Genomic DNA, 17,618 nt, shown 5'->3' on the forward strand with positions numbered 1-17,618 from the left:
TACGTATTTCTGCGAGGGTGACATTATCCTATCCCGCCTAGTTTTAGTGTCTCTTGGTAGAAGTTCTCATTTAATTATTATTTTACTTCTGTTTTTTACAACCTTGATGGGCCGACTGTAATTTTGCCGCCACCAATGAAATAATCACTGAACATGTTGTGCCCATGATGGCTCACAAAGTTATATGATATGACCTCAATAGCTAATGAAAGGGCAAGCTTGTCTAGTGTGAGGATGAGGTAATTAGACCAGGACTTCTCCAGCCTTCTCTTTATTGAAAAGTAAGAGGTCTGAATAGACCACTTATTAAAAAAGCAATTTCCCTCCCTTTGCCAAATCTACTCTCGCTCATTCAGCTATTCTTTCAGAGGGGACTTGGGTGGAGAGGGTGTGTGTTGGGGGGGAGATGTGTGTATGTCAAGGGGATGGGGGTTGGTGGTGGTGAGAGAAGTCAACTGTATTAAAGCTTCGTTGCCAGCAATGAAGTTTCTTGGTTATATTAAATGAAGCACAGGCAGCCTTGCTAAAGCTCTCTTCTTCTCTATATCCTCCCCCCTTCTTTCCCCCTTGTACACACAAGTGCAGCCCTCTTTTGTAACCCATTAATGAAAAGTCGGAATATTAGAGCACTCAATTAGTTCCACTGGGCTTGAGTAAGTGATGTTTTAATTAAATTTGCCCAGTTTCTCAGCAAAGTATCATTAAACATGACTTTCCAACTCCCTCTCTGGAGCGTTGCTAAGTTTCTTAATCCCAGGAGCGCTGACCTCTTCCAGAGGTATGTCTGGTCAAGCATGTCTTACAGATCCAAGGGGCACTATTAAAGGGGCCTGCTGTTACCCAAGAAAAAAAATTGTCATGTTCTCATTCCCTTTTCCCTTTATCCTTCCAGAAGAAGGGACACAAGCAAGCCTTTGCCTTCAGGGCCCTGAAGTCAGGGGTATAACCACAGTCTCCTTGAGAGCCAGGAGTGTTTTAGTGCAAAACTATGGAGAAATGAAGAACAAGAAAATTCCCTTCCCCCCCCCCCCAAGGTCTTTCTTTAGACAATATAGACAATATTCCCTTTTGAAACTGGTTCCCTTCATCAGGCTTCCTTAATTGTTTTTACACAATATCAACCCATATGTTTTGGTCTGTGCAGACTATATGCACGTTTCTGAAGGATCCTTGTCACCCTTGTTGCTGTAGGGTTCAAGTCCAGACCCATCCTGAGACACATTATGCCTACATCTCTGAAACCATATGGGATGCTCTGGAGACGATAGTGGGTGGTGCATGGACTTTTCCTTGCTGTTGACTTGCTTGTTTTGGAAGTCCATGCAAGGAATGGCTTTTCCCCTTCGGCAGTGCTGGCAGGGATCTATCTCAAAGGCTGAGCGTGCCTCCTGTGCTGGAGACGGACTCTCCATATCAGGTAGATGTTTGCCCAGCTATCATCTGTCTGAGGAACTTCACGAGCTATCACATAACATGTTATCAGAGCATACCACCCTCTTCATTTCTGTATCTCCATTTTACAGAGGGGAAATTGAGACCCAGAAAGATTAAGTGACTTACTAAAGGTCACACACAGGCGTAGCAAAGCAGAGACTTGCACCCTGTCTCCTGTTGCAGAGACAGTGTTTACAAGCGCTGCCCATCATGTCTCATAGAGTTCCTACTAGCAAACATGATTCCTGTCAAACTCCAGAGTTTGTCGAACAGGCGAGCTTAAATGCTAATCCCTCTGTTTTTCTGCACCCTCAAAAAGTGTAATAACTGCTCTTTTTGATGAGACAAATCAATGAGCTTACTAATACTAATGAGATGGTGCATGGAGAAAAAAAAGAGATATGATGCATCCTTTAGGCAGGTTCTTTAGGGGGTGAATCTGCAGTGAGAAATCTAGCATCACACTTTTACCGAGGTACAAATCAAACCTAGGAAATAGCAGCATCTCTGAGACTAGCTCTTGACTTTGTATGTACCGATCAGTTTGCAGGGCCACCACTAGTATTAATTGCTCCAGGTTATGATGGGTAGGAATGCATAAGCATGTTTGCTGGATTTTCCCCTCCTTTCAGGCTGAGATTGGCTCAGCCAAAGTCTTCCTGAGGCCTGGAAATCAACACTCTGGAAAAAAATTTCTTGCTGTGTCCCATAAGTAATTGAAGTTGGTTGTATATATGGAGCTTTCTTAACATGTGAAGCACACTAGGAATACTGAAGGAGAAAAAATACTTTTCATGTTCTCAATTTAAAGTAGGGTTATGTTATTCTATGTTTAAGTGTTAGTATTTTAATGCATATTTCACTAAAATATGAGTGTTCATATTTTTGAAGAAGGAAGGGTAGCAGAAAGGGAAAACTGTTCTGAAAAAAAGTTTGAGAACAGGCTCAAAAGAATGGCTTTTTTTAACAAGACAGAAGGAAAAAATGAAGGGAACACAAGAAAAGAAAACTTCTAACAATCTGTGAAACTTTTATAATTCACCCAGTGGCAATGGCCAGTGTTAAGGAACAAGTCTGGTCTTCTAGTCGTTTGGGCACTGTGGAGAAGTGGGGACCATGGCTGCTGTCCAAACAAACAGTAATACTTGAGCTGAGAGAATAACTAAGCCTATTTAAATATGTATGTAGAGGATGGAAGAGATTTGATTTATAAAGAAGCATCCCAAAGCCCTTTCTGAAGTAAGACGAGGGCAGACTTTTTCCTGGATGAACTGGCTCTAAGGAGGTTCATCTGCTCCCGCTTCTCCCCCAAACCATAGCGAATGGTTTGAAGCCTTGGAGCCGCAGACCAGCCATGACGACAGCGGAGCTATAACTGAGGAATTCCCACGGCTGCGCGTCCGCTTCGGACTGCTGCTGCCCAGACAAGAGTTGTCTGAAAACCACCGCCAGAGCCCCGTGACCCAGCTGGGAATGAATGGGAATCTGTCCTCAGTGTTTCAGCTAAAACACTGAGAAATTGTGTGTTGCAGCATGTCTGAGACTGATCATTACGGGGGCACTTAGTCTGAGCTTCGTAGCAAACCATTGTTGTGAGGAAGGATTACATGTTGCATAGCAATGCTCTGCTGTGATCCCTTTTCCCTATGGCTCTTGTAAAGCCATTTGGGCAGGCGGTCCTGCAGTGCTATCTAATTTCCTCTAAGCAGCAAGCACCAATAAAGACGGTCAGTCTTGCTCTATCATAATTGTTTTCCTCCTTGTGCCTTTGTCAGTATTTGGTATTCTCACAACAAGATCAATGAGAGTTTGTGTTCCTAAGTCAAACTAATTTCCTCAAAGAGCTTTATTTTCCTCCCAAACTGCTCTCCTATTTGTGAGACTACAAGACCAGGTGCTTGTTCAGAGGAAGATAGGAGGACATAATTTCAATGTATGTTGCTATCCTTGATCCACTGATTGTTTTTGTTCAATTTGCTTTCATGGTAGAAGCTCTCTACAGCATATGACACAATGAGGATTCAAATGCACACTTGCATTGTTACTCCTGAGTTGCTATGACTCTAATGTGTGGTAGCTATGGTGTTCAGCCCATGGGGAGCACGAAATGTTTTGTGCTTTGGATTTAAGTGAATACATTTTGCTTCACATCTGTGACAAGATAGAAGCATGCATGTGGTGACTTACCATGGTGTAGATGAAATATGATTATTAAATAAGTGGTGAGGCCGTCTGTGTTCAAGAGAAGTTCAAGTCTATGTAGGATGGAGGCAGATCAGACTCTGAACTGTGATGTGCTTTGCAAAGAAAGCAGGAGCTACCTCTGGCCCTTGAAATGATAAGCTTGTGTTAAAGTCTTATTCTGCCTCGTGTGCCCTAGACTTTTTTGGTAATAAAAGCTAAGTTTTTATTTTTAAAAACTGGAAGTCCCTCCACGTTTGAAAGCACGATCTAGACATTTATGTATTTGTCCCAGGGCCCAACCAGGCAAGGTTTCTCCAGCACTGCTCCAAGCAACCTGCTGACTTGGATAAGTCTTGCTCTGCTTCTTGGAGGAATGAGGTGGATTTAAGTGTCTCTGACAGGAGCCTGCAACAAGAGGGGGAAGGTCTTTGTGGAAGCCAGGGAATGAGACGGGAAACAGAAGGGCTTTGCCAAGATTCATTTTGGCTCGTGGGTGGTTAGGGGCCTGTAGGCAGCAGTTCTCCATCACGCATCGCCTTGAGTAGCTGCATCGTGACTGACAGCAGCAGGGGAGGTTGGCTGGGGAAGAAATTTTTCTAGGATTTTTACTATAGCTGCCTCATAACATTCTTGAGCCCTTCCCGGCCCTTCAAGGAGAAGGTTTATGGGGTGGCTGGGATGCACCACACTTGTATAGTGGCCATATGAAAATCCACATGCTGGATTTCATGAACTGGTGCATTCACAAGAACACAGACAATGGAAAGCTTTTATGCTTTGGTTTACCAGTACATGATATCTAAGCTGTCCTAGCCACTGGTTAACAAGGAACTAAAAGTGGATCAGGAAAAAAAACAGACTGGGATTCATTAGGGGCTTTGTTCGTCACTGTTTAAACACAAAGAGAATAGGACTCTTCTACCTAAATATACACATTAGTACCCTTTGAGAGACTTTTATTCTCCTGGAGGGGCAGCAATGTTTTACAGTACATCAAATAATACTAGATGCTGATATTTAGGCACCTGAATTCATGTCAGAGGGTGGGATTCTGCTCACAGTTTAAGATATCTAAACTGAGGTGCCTCTGTGTGAGCTGGGTCCCTAGGCTCCTGTTAGTGAGTGGAGATGTGGTCAGCACAGTTGGTGGAGCCTGGAGAGCTGTTCAGCTGAGCATGTGCTGGTGTCTGCTTCACTGTAGGATCCCTTGCCTGCTTTGGCTCCACTCAGTCAGATGGGAGTTTAGAGGTGTTTCTCAAATGTAGATATTTAAACTCAAACGTCTGCCTAAGTGAGGTCAACCCTGGCTGGATGGTGTGATTCAGGTGCCTAAACCTACATGCCTGTTCCTGACAATGTTTGCTGCCAATCCATCAGGATCTGGATTTCCAACATGCGTTGTGCCTTATCTACCAGCCCCATGTGGATGCCTTGGATATACTGCACCTGCAAGGTCAGCTCTCCCACTGACCTCTGGAGAGGTGCCTCCTGATGAGAACAGCCCTGTGTCCAGGTTCCCTTCCTTCATTTCATGACTATGCCTTGTTCAACCAGCTCTAAATCCAGCCAAGCCTGTGCACAGGAGCGTGTCTACCAGCTGAGCCAATTCCTGTTGGTTTCTTGCTTTCCCATCTCCTGTACAATGGTGGTCGTCTCCTTTTCCAGGTGGAGCAGATGTGAATAGGTTGGGGGAAGTCGAAGGGGTGAGAAAAGCCTGAACTGATGAATGACTGCAGTGTGTAGCCCTTCTGCAAGTATCTCAGCAATTTTGCCCAGTTTGCTGATGGTCTGCGCGTGAAATCAGGTATAGGAGCTTTGTTTCACATGAACTCAGCTCTCACTTCTGGACAACCAGTGAAATGTGACGTTACATGAGGGACAGTATGGGTGAGGGTGGTTTTTTTCTCGGTGTTGAAATGTGTTCTGTACGCTCTTGTCTAACATTGTGGGATTTCTTGCAGAGTTGGCTAGACGCTTTGGCATGCAAAGCGTAACAGCCCCTAACCAAGCCGGCCCAGCTGAGTACTAAAAGCAGTAACACATCTCTCTCTGTAACCCGTCACTTGTTTGAATGCTACTGTGTATTATTGGATTGCATTTGAAAAGGTCTTGGCTGTCACAGGAATGAAGTGTGACCATTGGCCAGGCTTTGCTGAAGGCCGTATTATGCATAGTGTCTTTCTAAAAATGTCTCTGTAATATCAGGATTGGGCCAGACCCCAATTCTGAGTCCATGACCTATTGCACATTTGCACATGGTGCTCAGCAGGACTCATGCAGCCAAATAATTAAGAACCGGATGGTCAGAAAATGAACTGGAGCCAGTCCTCTGCTGTCATGAGGCCATAAAGTTGGAAGATGCCATAATGGGCAGAGGGGGGAGATTTTTTTTTTTTTCTCTTTTTCAGATACGGTAGATGCCCAAAGGAAGGGCACTTTCAGTAGTACCTTGACAGGAGGCAGCTCTATAAAACAGACTCTGTTCTAACTTGCTATTTTAAGGGGTGGTTATACGTTACCCATTTAAAGTCAAAATGTAACCTATTTTTGGGGAAGGGGGGGGGGGAAGGGAGAACTAGAACTATAAATATCTGTTTATAATCTGTGGGCAAAATGCAGGTTATCTGTGACTGTCCAAATAACGCGTCTGCTCTCATGTTGCCCACGGAGGATTCCCAAGTGTAAACCTATCTCTGGAGAAGGTGGGGGAGAACATTCACATGGCGTTTATGAGGAGATGGGTATGCTTTTGTGCCACGAAGCATCTTTATTGCAGTCTGATTTGAAAAGGAGAGGATCCTTTGTTTAGTATCAGTCAGTTTATGGGTATGGGGTCCTTTACAGCACTTGGGCGGCTCTTACCACCTTTGTCTCTCTCTAAGATGAATAACCATTGACTTTCTCATTGCTTTCTTCTCTTCCCAATACTGCTTCTCCTTCCCATGCTGCTTTTTCTGTTGAAAATAACCTTCTCTTTCTGTTCACTCCATCTCGTATGTGAACACTGTGGTTCCACTGGCTCTGCTCTTCCTTCTCTATTTATGCTTTGTGGTGGTCTGAAGAGAGCTGTGCCCAGGCAAGATCTGGACACCTCCCTATATGGAGATTGACTTTCTTTTGCTTTGGGAATAAATTAAACATATACATTTACTTTCCGATATCTTGAACAAGTTATTTCCCTCCTTTAGGAATCTGTGAGATGAACCTAATTTCTCATTTAAAAATCCGCTGCAAGTGTTTGACTATTAAAATAAATAAACTAATTAAGAAAGGATTTGAAACCAAACCTTGCCATTGATAGTTGCAGTCAAGAGGCATAAGTAGGCACAAAGTTTAATGTGAGAGTCCTGGTGTGGAGGGGACATAATCCACTTCAGTTTCCAAAGGTTTAAAGGTCTTCCCTTTCTTTTCCACCTTGAGTTTGAAGACCTTGTTCATAAATGCTCTGCTTTTTTTGTGGGGAGAATAAAATACACATTTCCATCCTAGTTGAGAACACCTTATAGAAGGTTCTGCCAATACATTACAGAACTTATGCTAGCCTGGGATTTGAACTTGCAATGCATTCCTTCCTGGACGGTGGCTTGTGTAGATAACATTTGAGCGCAGCAGCCCCTGGATGCCTGTGTGCTGCCATTTCCCTTTATCCCCTCACCAGAATCCCTACACGGTGTTTAGCTAAGTGGTTTTTCCACCCCTAGGTTAGGCTTTTTGTAAACACTTGTGACCTTGCTCGCTGTCTTGCCTGGTCAAATCTCAAGATCCGCTCACCCCGAGGTGCTGCTGAAGCATCAAGGCAGCAGTTAGGGTTCCTCTTCCTGATGTGGGGCAGCTCCTGCTTGCTCATGATGGGGCAGATGGTGCAGCCTTTAGTGCAGGGTGTCTGTTCCCATGGCCAGAACTGAAAATTTAAAGTCCCCTTATCTCCTTGCAGAGTGACTGCCCCACATCCTTTCTCTGGTTGAAAACTGAGGGCTGCTCCCCTCTCTACAGCCACAAGCCATGTTGTAGTCCCCAGGGGTCACTGCCTGATGGGCTGAGGGCTGAACCCACTGGGATGGACGCTTCTCACTGCAGCATCAACCCAGATTTCATGTTTTTCCCCTTGAAACCCTCTGTGTGAGAAGCCAGATTCCCCTTCCAAGCTGCCTACAGCTGGTGCCACAGGCAGAGTAAATCCTGGGGGCTGCATTAAAGCACCTGGAATTACTGAACCCTTCACACTGGGGTCTGTTTTCCATTTGTTCACATCTTAATTTTTCAGAGAAAGAGAGGGCACAGAGGAGACTGAGGCAGCCTTGGGCTTTACCCTGCATCAAAATGTGCTTCATTAAACATGCATTTGGCCTGCAAGCAATGGCGCTCTTCATTTTTAAGAGCACATGCAGGCTTCTTGGTTGCTAGCAGAAAAAAATTGGCAGGTCCTTTTGGACATGCTGCCACATTCCAGAATAGGATCCTGAACACAGGTTGGAAAGGCAGAAGCTACCTGGATGCTTTTGGAGCTGATGGTTTTGGTGGTGACAATTCAGGCTGTTCTCGAGGACTTTATATATAATTTCAGCTACGTGAAGGGTTTTTCCTCAATCACAAAGTGAACCGGGTGGGATGCTATACCCAGTCACTACTGGTGGAAACAGCACAGCTTAACCATGTTTCCACCGAGCCTGTGCTGCTAATTGGGAGCTGTGTGAGTTTAAGGTGGTATCCTGTGTGTGGTGATGTGGAGAAGGTTCCTACCGTCCATGCTCATGTTCTGGAGCATGTGCCACCCCGCCTGTGTGTTTGTGTGTGTTACGGTAGCACTCTCCCTCTTCACTAAACTAACTCCTTCTACTTTTGTTACATCTTATCTCCTTGTTCTTATTAAAATAGATGAATAGGTGTTAAAATATGTATTAATCTCTTAGTTGCATCACAGCCTCAGAACTCTGTCCACGTAGATGAGTGCCAGTGCCAGCACCAGACAGCCTTTGTACACCTTACTAGTATCATTAACTAGCCAATAAAGCAATATTCTGGCAGGTGAATGTCATATTCCTGGAAACTGAGACCCTTCTAAAACAAGTATTTCCTGTAGTGTGTATTTTCTGTCCTCTCCCAACAGACAGCTTTTGTATTGTCATCAACTTTGTGTTCCGGGAGTGTCTTCTAGCAAATGGTTTTTTTGCTCTGTGTCTTGAGTTCTTCCCCCATAACTGATTTTCTTTTGGGGCCATATGTGTCTGCAGGTCATCAAAGCTGGAGTGGAGACAACCTGTAAATGCCACGGTGTATCTGGATCCTGTACTGTCCGAACGTGCTGGAGGCAGCTCTCTCCATTCCATGAAATAGGGAAGCAGCTGAAGCAAAAGTACGAGACATCGCTCAAAGTGGGCAGCACTACTAATGAGGCCACAGGGGAAGGAGACATCTCCCCACCCAAGAAGTCCATCCCTGGTCACAGTGATCAAATCCCAAGGACTACGGATCTTGTCTACATTGACGATTCCCCGAGCTTCTGTATGATGAGTAGATACTCACCTGGGACTTCGGGAAGGAAATGTTACAAAGACAAGAACTGTGACAGCATCTGCTGCGGGCGAGGGCACAATACGCAGAGCCGGGTGGTCACCCGTCCGTGCCAGTGCCAGGTCCGTTGGTGCTGCTATGTGGAATGCAAGCAATGCACCCAGAGAGAAGAGGTTTACACCTGCAAAGACTGATGCATCTTCTGCTTGATGGCAACCCTTGGTGACGGGCGATGGCGATCTATGAGAACTACATACGGAGACAAACAGGGTTTGATTGACCTTCTGGGATCTGAAAGCTATGTTGAGACATAAGCACTTTGTAGGGTACAGGTGACCCAGCTGTGTTGCTGTTTTGTTTTTGTTTTGTTTTGTTTTCCTGTAGACTGAATTTTAATGAGGTCCAACCATGTGGAAATAAGTGCCTGTCACACTGGGGTTAGACACCAGCTGGCCTTCACCTTAGTCATCCATGCAGTTTGACGGATCATTCATCCTTGGAACATCTTGATCATTTCACCAGTCCTCCATGAACTCCTGGGCTAACATATTCTCTTTGGCATAAATAACCTATACTACTTTATTCCTGAAGCTTACCCAACTGCTTAGAGAGCTAAGCAGATATGAAAGAAAGATCTTTCCACTTTGAATGCAATGGTACGGGAAGCGGTCATTTATTTCCCTTTCTAAAACTGGAGAGAGGTGTGTAGGGTAAGCAGGAACAGCCCTGATGGTTCCTCTAGTGGAGTTTCTGCACATCGAGCAAACAAGGCTCTGACAAAGAGACCCACTGGGAGGCTAAGCTTTTAAACGACAGCTCCGTATCCACATGCTTTGATCACCAAATACAGCTCAAAAAATGTTGGGTCCACCATGTTGCAGACAGAAATATATCCAAGAAAGAGGTTGGGAAGACAGTAGAAAACCAGACGTGCCTGTCCTCTTCAGTCCAATGACGTGTTCTTTTTTAAAACAATGTCTTCAAATACAGTTTCTTTAGCACTATCGCTGTCTTAATTTTTTTTTTTTTTTAAAAACCACTAGATACTTTTGTTTTATTTTCACTTTGTGCATGATTTATTTTTCTCTCCTCTTCCCACCTCTTGTTGATCAAATTCACCCTGTGGTAACTGCTTCAGAAATCTGAACTGGAACTTTTTAGTCTTATGCCAGCTTTTGGACGTCTGTTTCTGAGTAGGACAAGAGAAATTCCAGTGCATCTTGGAACACAGTGCTGTCTTGCATTGTATAGCAGCCATTTTGGACTGGATCAGACCTCTGGAGGAGTTGACTTTTCTTTTACTAGGTCATCATTCCATTTACTCTAAACCATGGCAGTGGTACATGACACAAGCTGTATGTAAACCCTATGACCTTAAGGTTTTGGTTTTTTTTAACCACTAGATTGAGAACTGTATTTTAAAAATACAACTGCTAAATGGTAACCAACTATTGAATTTGGAAAAACCAATCGATGAAGAGACAAACTATCAAGTGGCCAGAGACGCCAGAAATTGACTGCAGTGGTAGATCGCTCTGATGCTGTGAACTAGATGACAACCTTCAGCATTTTGTTTTTCCTTTGAAGAGGATACTTACAATCCAGGACTTGATGCAGCAATATCCTTCAGTCATATAAAAGTGGATTTGAAGCAGCCAGTGAATGCCTCAACGAAGCTTTCTAAGGAAACACTGGAGAGCGGAGGGCATTTTATTTTATTTTTGGTAGCAATTTTTGATTGGTCCAGTAGTAGCAATTTCCACCAGTTTTATATGAGACCTGGTCCTCGAAAGAGGAAAGCTGGCTGGATTTTTTCAAGCAGTAGTAGATGTTAGTCAAGCAAAAACAGAGCAAAAACAGTTTTCCAAGAAGGACCATTATTTTTCAAGTTTTTTTTCTTTTCTTAATTTTTTTCTTTTTTTAAAAATTTTTTTCCCCAAATAGTAGCCACTAATATTTAAGCTGTTCATGTGCATCTACTGGGAGAAGAAAAGATTTTTTTTTTTTTTTCTTCCTTGTTAACAAATACCTGCAGTCCAGCCTGGGTCGTTGGCATCAAATCTTGAGGTGGGGGCATGGGGAGGGACAGGAGGTTACTGTTAATAGCGCTATGGTCCTGCAAAGTGAAGCGTACTGTCTCTTTTTTGATGTTTGCTTATTTGCTGTACAATTCCGGAGGTTGGGGTAGTGCTGGAAAAGGAGGAATGCACACATGGTGTTCGTTCCTTCCACCACGGCAAATGCGCGTTGATGCGTTCGACGCAGACAGTTTGCAGGAAGGTCTCGCAGCTTCTGGGAGATGCACCGCTTTGAAAGTCACCCACAAGCAGTTTATCTAATGGTTTAAAAAATAAACTGACTAGAAACCTATTATTCAGTGTGTGCATGTGTGTATATATATACACACACGCTGACACGTAAATATATATATATAAATATTGAACGAACATTTATTTATTGTAAAGCCCTTCAGAAGGACCTTCTTATGGTTTCAATGTGGTATTATGTTAAATTCTCTTTCTCCCTCTGTCTCTCTCTCTCTCACACATATGTGCAAACTCACTGTTACATTTTTGTGTGTGTGCTAGAATAGCTCTTCCCCTCCAAAGTAAGGCCGGATCCAAACCTGCTCAAAACATGAGGATTTTTGGGTCTGAATTACTATTTCTGGCCTCATTCTTTTAAAAAAACTATTTGTTCTTAATTAAAGAATGGGCTGCAATTTATGTGTATTATTATTATTATTAATTATTATTATTATTATTGTTATATTTAAACCATGGGCCTCATTTTCCTTCTTTTCACTGGTGTCTCTGTCTCCGTTGACCTCGCTGGAGTAACTACACATTGCACTGGTGTGAGAGGAGAATGAGTCCCTAGATGCAGAAGAGAGGGCAGTGTTGGCATCGATATTGCAGAGAAAATGCCTGGGTCGGATGGGATAGGGTAGCTCGGTGTGTTTGGCAGTGGCGGGGAGAGAGAGATGGGTGGGCAATAAGGCAGACCGTCAAAGCTTGACTAGAAGAAAGAGGCAAAGAGTGAATGAACTACTGAGTGAAAGAGCTCTTCTGTGTATTATAACTTACGCACTGAAGCCTGGATGCTTTCTGTAAGTATTTAAAAAAAAAAAAAAAAAGAAAAAAAAAAAACACAAAAAACAAATTGTATTTATGTTAACGTGGATATATTACTTGCCTGTTATATATTGTAAATACCAAGGTTTATTCTCCTGTGGTTAAAAAAAAATTATAAATAACTAAATAGTAGCGAGGCACATGTGTTAAATGTATAGGCAGTGTATAAAATATACTAACACTCTGAAATCAGGAGAACTTGTCTTCTTGGCCTTTTGACCTAGGGTGGTAAAACATATGTGGGTTATTTTTCTTCTTCACCCCACCATGTTGTGTGTGTTTTGGGTGGGGGCATGTTTAGTTCCAGTGTTTTCCGATGTTTGCCTTATCTTTGAAGAAAGAATGGGGGCAAAAGCCTCGTTTTGGAAAAATCCAGTGGAGCTTGAGGGGGATGAAATGAGTAGAAAAGATGTCAGCCCCTCTCAAAAACCCCCTCAAGTGCTTGACCTGGGTTTTCTGCTGGTGATAGATGTGTGTTGGCATCGAATTAACCCATGGAGCAGGAACTTCTGCTTGTGCTACTCCATACACAAGTTCAGAAAACCCTAGATAAGAGACCCTGAAGTCCTCTATAAAGCATTGGGTAGTGTCCTGTAAAGCCCTTTTTGTTCCAGCTGTGTGAAACTGGATTTTTCCAGAGAGGCTAATTCTACCACCACACCATTGGATTTCCAGTGCAATTCAATGAAATTGCTCATTTTTGTAAAACTACTACAAGAGTGGATTTGGGTCCCTGAATCTTTCATGGTGTCATTTCATATAAAAAAAAAAAAAAAAAAAAAAAGGTGCAAAGCAACTTTTCCCTTTTTCTTACCCCCAGAGAAACAAGTTTTTGCAGCAGATGTAATTGGAGAAGGATGGATGGGTGTAGGGGAGGTCTCTGGTTTCTGATCCCCTTTCACTCCCTGTCCCACCAAAAGTGTCAAAGTGTTGGTTCTCCTAAGCTGATCCAGTAAGATTTGCAAGATCAGTTTTGGGGCGGGGGGGTGCAACCATTATTTATATAACTTTTTTATTAATTTTTTTAAAAGAGAAGTTAGCTGATGGAAGAATATTTTTATTGAATAGTGCATTTAGTTATGTCAGAAATATAAAAAAAAATATATAATATTTTTGTAAACAAGGCAAACTGAAGATGTTTGCTGTTTTATATTAGAATTTTCTATTAAAAGAAATAAAAACCCACACAAATAATTGTTGCACCCGTCATCTGTTTTTTAACAAGCTTCTATTCTGTGTGACTGACTCATATATGCCGGATGTGGAGACATGCAAAACAAGTCCTAAACATTACGTTCTCATTGTCTTCCAGCTCTCAAAAGACTCCAGTTGGTGAAACGAGCAGTGTTTTTAATCCAAAGGGCTTTTTTTTTTTTTTTTTTGATTCTTGACACTAAAAATGACTTATGAAGAATCAGTAGCTTGTAATTAAAATACAAAAACCTACCCAAAACCTGAAGCTTACCCTTTTCAGTTGTGCATCCTAGTCTTGAGATGGCTCTGGATGGAGGAAATCTGAAACCTATTTAGAATAACTAGATATTTGCCATTGATCTCGGTTGGCCTGGGAAGAATGACTCTTAAAAAGGTTGTTGGGGAAAAAAAAAATAATCTGAGTACGTGGGAAGGTTAAATGAAGAGGACCAAATTCCAAGCTTGATCTAACACAAGCAATTTTTATCTAGTTGAATGGGGCAGTGTAAAACTGTGGCACTGGGAAGTTGGTCTGCTGTGGTTCAGGAAGCCTGTCGTTCACCTTTGGAAGCAGGGGATGAGTTATGGACCATCTGTTTTCAAAAGAGATTTTGGGATTGCTGGTCTGGAGACTTGAGCAGGGGCAAAATAATTTCTGAGGATTTTTTTGTGGTCGGCCAGCTCGTACACATCTGCCTTCCTTCAGCCCAGGTCTTGAATTTCTTTGTTAATTGTTTTTCAGCTGCCCTATTTTAGCCAACACATGAGGAGAAATTAGGTTGGTTTGGCTGTAGTAGGGTTGGATGAGAACCCAGATGAAGGGCCAGATTTCTCAAGGGTACTTTCATGGAGTAGATGCTGCTTAAGGTAATTTTCTGGTGGATTATAGTGCCTGTGAAAAATTCCTCAGCTGATGTTGCAGTAAAATTAGGTCTGTTGGGTACTCGATAAAACAGGTGCAGCAAAGCTCTTCATTCCTGGTTTATTCAGCTCTGTGCACATCTGTCGGGTTGAGTCTGGCTTCCATGGTCAGCTCGTCCTGGCTTTTGGTTTTCAGGATGCTAACTAGGTGATGACTTTTGGAGAGCAACATTCTCCTGCAAAAGAAATAGTGCCTTTTATGACCATTACTGCCTGTGTAACTTGAAGGAGGCTCAGTATGGCACAGGATCAGGCCTGTAGAGATCTGGTCATTGCTAAATCAGTCAAGCTTAGGGCCATGGATATTACCATTGAATAGCTTTTAAACCTATTTTTCACTGATGAACATTGGATTTGACCAAGCTATTTACACGTTCCAGGAAAAAGAATATTTCTGAACAAAAAAAAAAAAAAGGGGAATCTTTAGTATTTGTGGGTGGGGAGGAAAAGCAAATGGATACTGCAAGCACAGTTTAGCTCTGGCATCATGGTAGGCTTCCTGTGACTACATTTCTTCAGGGGCAGGGAGTGAGTAGGATGTAAGTTACTACCATAAACGATTCAGACACATAAAATTCAGCAGTCTATCGGGGACACATCTGAACAACGCATTTTTCTCAGTTGTTGCTGAATGTTTTCAGAAATGGGCAAAACCAATCTCAGCAGCATAGGGCAAGGTGACCCAAAGGGTCAGGAGATTCCTCCCTCGCCCAGTCCACCCTTTTGTCACAGGGTTGCTCAGGAAAGTTGGCAGAGATGCTGACACACTTGGTGTAGTGGGGCATTTGCAATGGGCCTGGAATCATTCCCCCTTCGATAAGGAGCGTGCAGTCTGCAATCAGCGTAGCCACCTCTAGAAGGTGTTTTGGCCCATGTGGAGGTGCTGGTTTCTCCCCACTGGCAATAGAAGGGGATAAAGACATAGACAGCCAGGTTAATAGAGGTGGGGATGAATTCAGGACTACTCAAGGTATGTGTGGATAACCCTGCCAGCTCCCCTTGGGCATGGACCCATCTGAAACAGCAATCACCAAACTAGCATAGGAATTTTCCCTTATTACACCCCACCCCAGTCTCTAACAATGCCCTCTGAGGCCTGAATGTAAAGTCTAGGATTTGTTTTGCACCCTTGGGATGGCATTTCCTTTTAAAGGGAGGTGGGAATACTAACATGAAGGATTAATATTTTTCTTTTGTTTTTTGTTTTGTTTTTTTTTTTTTTTTCCAATGTCTTATGGGAGCCTAAGTTATTTTTCTCTACCTCATATGTACAGCTTGTAGGTATAAATCTGATTCTGAGTGACTGTTGAGAATGTATTTAAGTTATTTAACATCTTTGTATAACAAAAAAAGCCAGAACAAATGAAACAATAAATGTATTTTAAATTATACTTGAAGTGTGCTCCTCTTTCTTCGCATCTGTTGAAAAAGGTCTACGTTCAGTGGTTGCGGGAGCCCCTGTGCCTCCCTCAGCACTACTCCTGACCTCTGGTCCTGGAGCCAGCCTGTACCTGTGGCTAATGTAAGCCTCAAAAGGCTGTTAAGCCTGGTAGGGTGACAAGTGTGTTGCCTAGATGAGTAGGATAGTGTAATTTCCAGCCTGAGGTTGTATTATGCTTTGGGAGAGGTGAAATGATCCCCATTAATTGGTTGGGTAGTGGAGATCCTCATCTATTTGGTCCCATCGCAGGCTTCCCCACTTTGAAAGCCCCACACTTGGAGGGGAAGGGATGCTCACAACCTTCATAGGAGAAAATGTTATCCTTTTCTCTCTGCAGTAATTATGCCTTCAGAAAGCAGAATCAACAGCTCAGGAAACAGGCCCTTAACAAGCCCATCCTTAGCATCAATTAACTCTTACCAAGCGAACTCTGAGATCTGTCCATTTTAGGTCCTTGAGCTGGCCCTCCGATCACAGCCAATGTAGTGCTTCAGAAGTTTAAATGTAGTTGTCCTCCTAGTATTACTGGGAGCTGAAGAAATGCCTCTATGCCAATTTTGCATGACGATGGAGTGACCTGTCTACAGCAAGGCCAAAAACCCCAGATTCCTGCTCTCCTCCTCAGATCTTCTACTTTCCCAGGGAAACAGCTTGCAATGTATTCATTGATTCAGGACTGTTACAGAGTGCTCTAGTTTGGGACGGTTACTGTGCCAGTATTTTGAGCAATACAATGTTAAACAAGCTCCCGAGGTTGATGGACTCCACCAGCTTTCCATGGGATTGCATTAGTCATCATACTTTGCTGGAGAAGTCATGATACCTTGTCAGAATGTCACTGTCATGAAGTGATTGCAAAGTTACTCCGATCAAGTATCTGGCAGGAGGTCAGAATAGGGGGGATGTGGCCAAATTTAGTCTGGCTGAATGACAATAATTAAAAAAATTGGCATTGTCCCAGGCTACATATTGTCTTGCCTGATCAAATGTCTTTTTCTTCACAATGGCCCCCTGGAGCTATTTAGTACCTAAAATTCATTTCAGCTGAGCTTTAAATAACCAGAGCCTGTTGCTGTTCATCTCACAACCTACTAATGACTTGAACATGGATGATTTGGTTTGCAAAGCCTCTGAGGAACAACATGGTGCCCCCATACGTGGGTGCATGCAATGAGACGCTGCTTCTCTGGACCACAGCTGTGGGATGGTTCACAGATGCTGCTTTTTCATATCGATGAGGAGAAAGCTAAGAAATCAACCAGCAGCCACCTGAGGTCCAACTGCTCAAGATGTTTAAAACAAACAAACAACCCAACCCAAAACCTAGCCCTGGAGTAGACAAAACTTGTGGTTGAAAAGATCTTATTGAGACAGCAGATGGTGGGCTATTAAGTAAGAGGCTATTTAGGTTACTGGGCTACTGTCTGCTGAGGCAGGCAACCAGGCACAGGCACCCTTGTCATCTCCCTCAATGGTCAAGTAATCGTGTTACTATAAAGCATCTTCATGAGGTGGGGTAAGAAAAAACACATACCACTAATGGTAGTTCAGCTGGCAAGAGGTAACTTCCTACCCTGCAGTAACTTAATGGCTTTCATGCATGTGTCCAGGTACTCCTTCTGAATGGTTTGGCATCCTGTCGGGGCAGCTAAAAGTGATCCAGATGATGCAAACAAGCAGACAGCCAACCTAAGTTTCTTGGCAGGCTGACTAGGCATGTAACAGAAAAACTGAGCTTGGAAAGAGCTTTAGCTACAGCTGTCCTTTCAGTGTACCCTTGACAGACTTCTGCACATCCC

The 17,618-nt window shown here is 43.2% G+C and overlaps 1 protein-coding gene across 2 annotated transcripts in view; it reads left to right on the plus strand.

Annotated features, from left to right (window-relative positions):
* Positions 1–11,791, plus strand: part of WNT9A (Wnt family member 9A) — a 57,289-nt gene extending 45,498 nt beyond the window's left edge. For both annotated transcript variants that reach the window (XM_087766292.1, XM_087766373.1), the window contains exon 4: positions 8,850–11,791. In XM_087766292.1, the coding sequence (XP_087622418.1) occupies positions 8,850–9,323 (474 nt within the window). In that variant the 3' untranslated portion in view covers positions 9,324–11,791. The remainder of the gene's footprint in view (positions 1–8,849) is intronic.
* Positions 11,792–17,618: the final 5,827 nt, after the last annotated feature.

The sequence above is a fragment of the Nipponia nippon genome, unplaced genomic scaffold (assembly GCF_047370975.1).
Source record: "Nipponia nippon isolate SJK-2023a ecotype South Korea unplaced genomic scaffold, ASM4737097v1 scaffold_1, whole genome shotgun sequence".
Lineage (NCBI taxonomy): Eukaryota > Metazoa > Chordata > Aves > Pelecaniformes > Threskiornithidae > Nipponia > Nipponia nippon.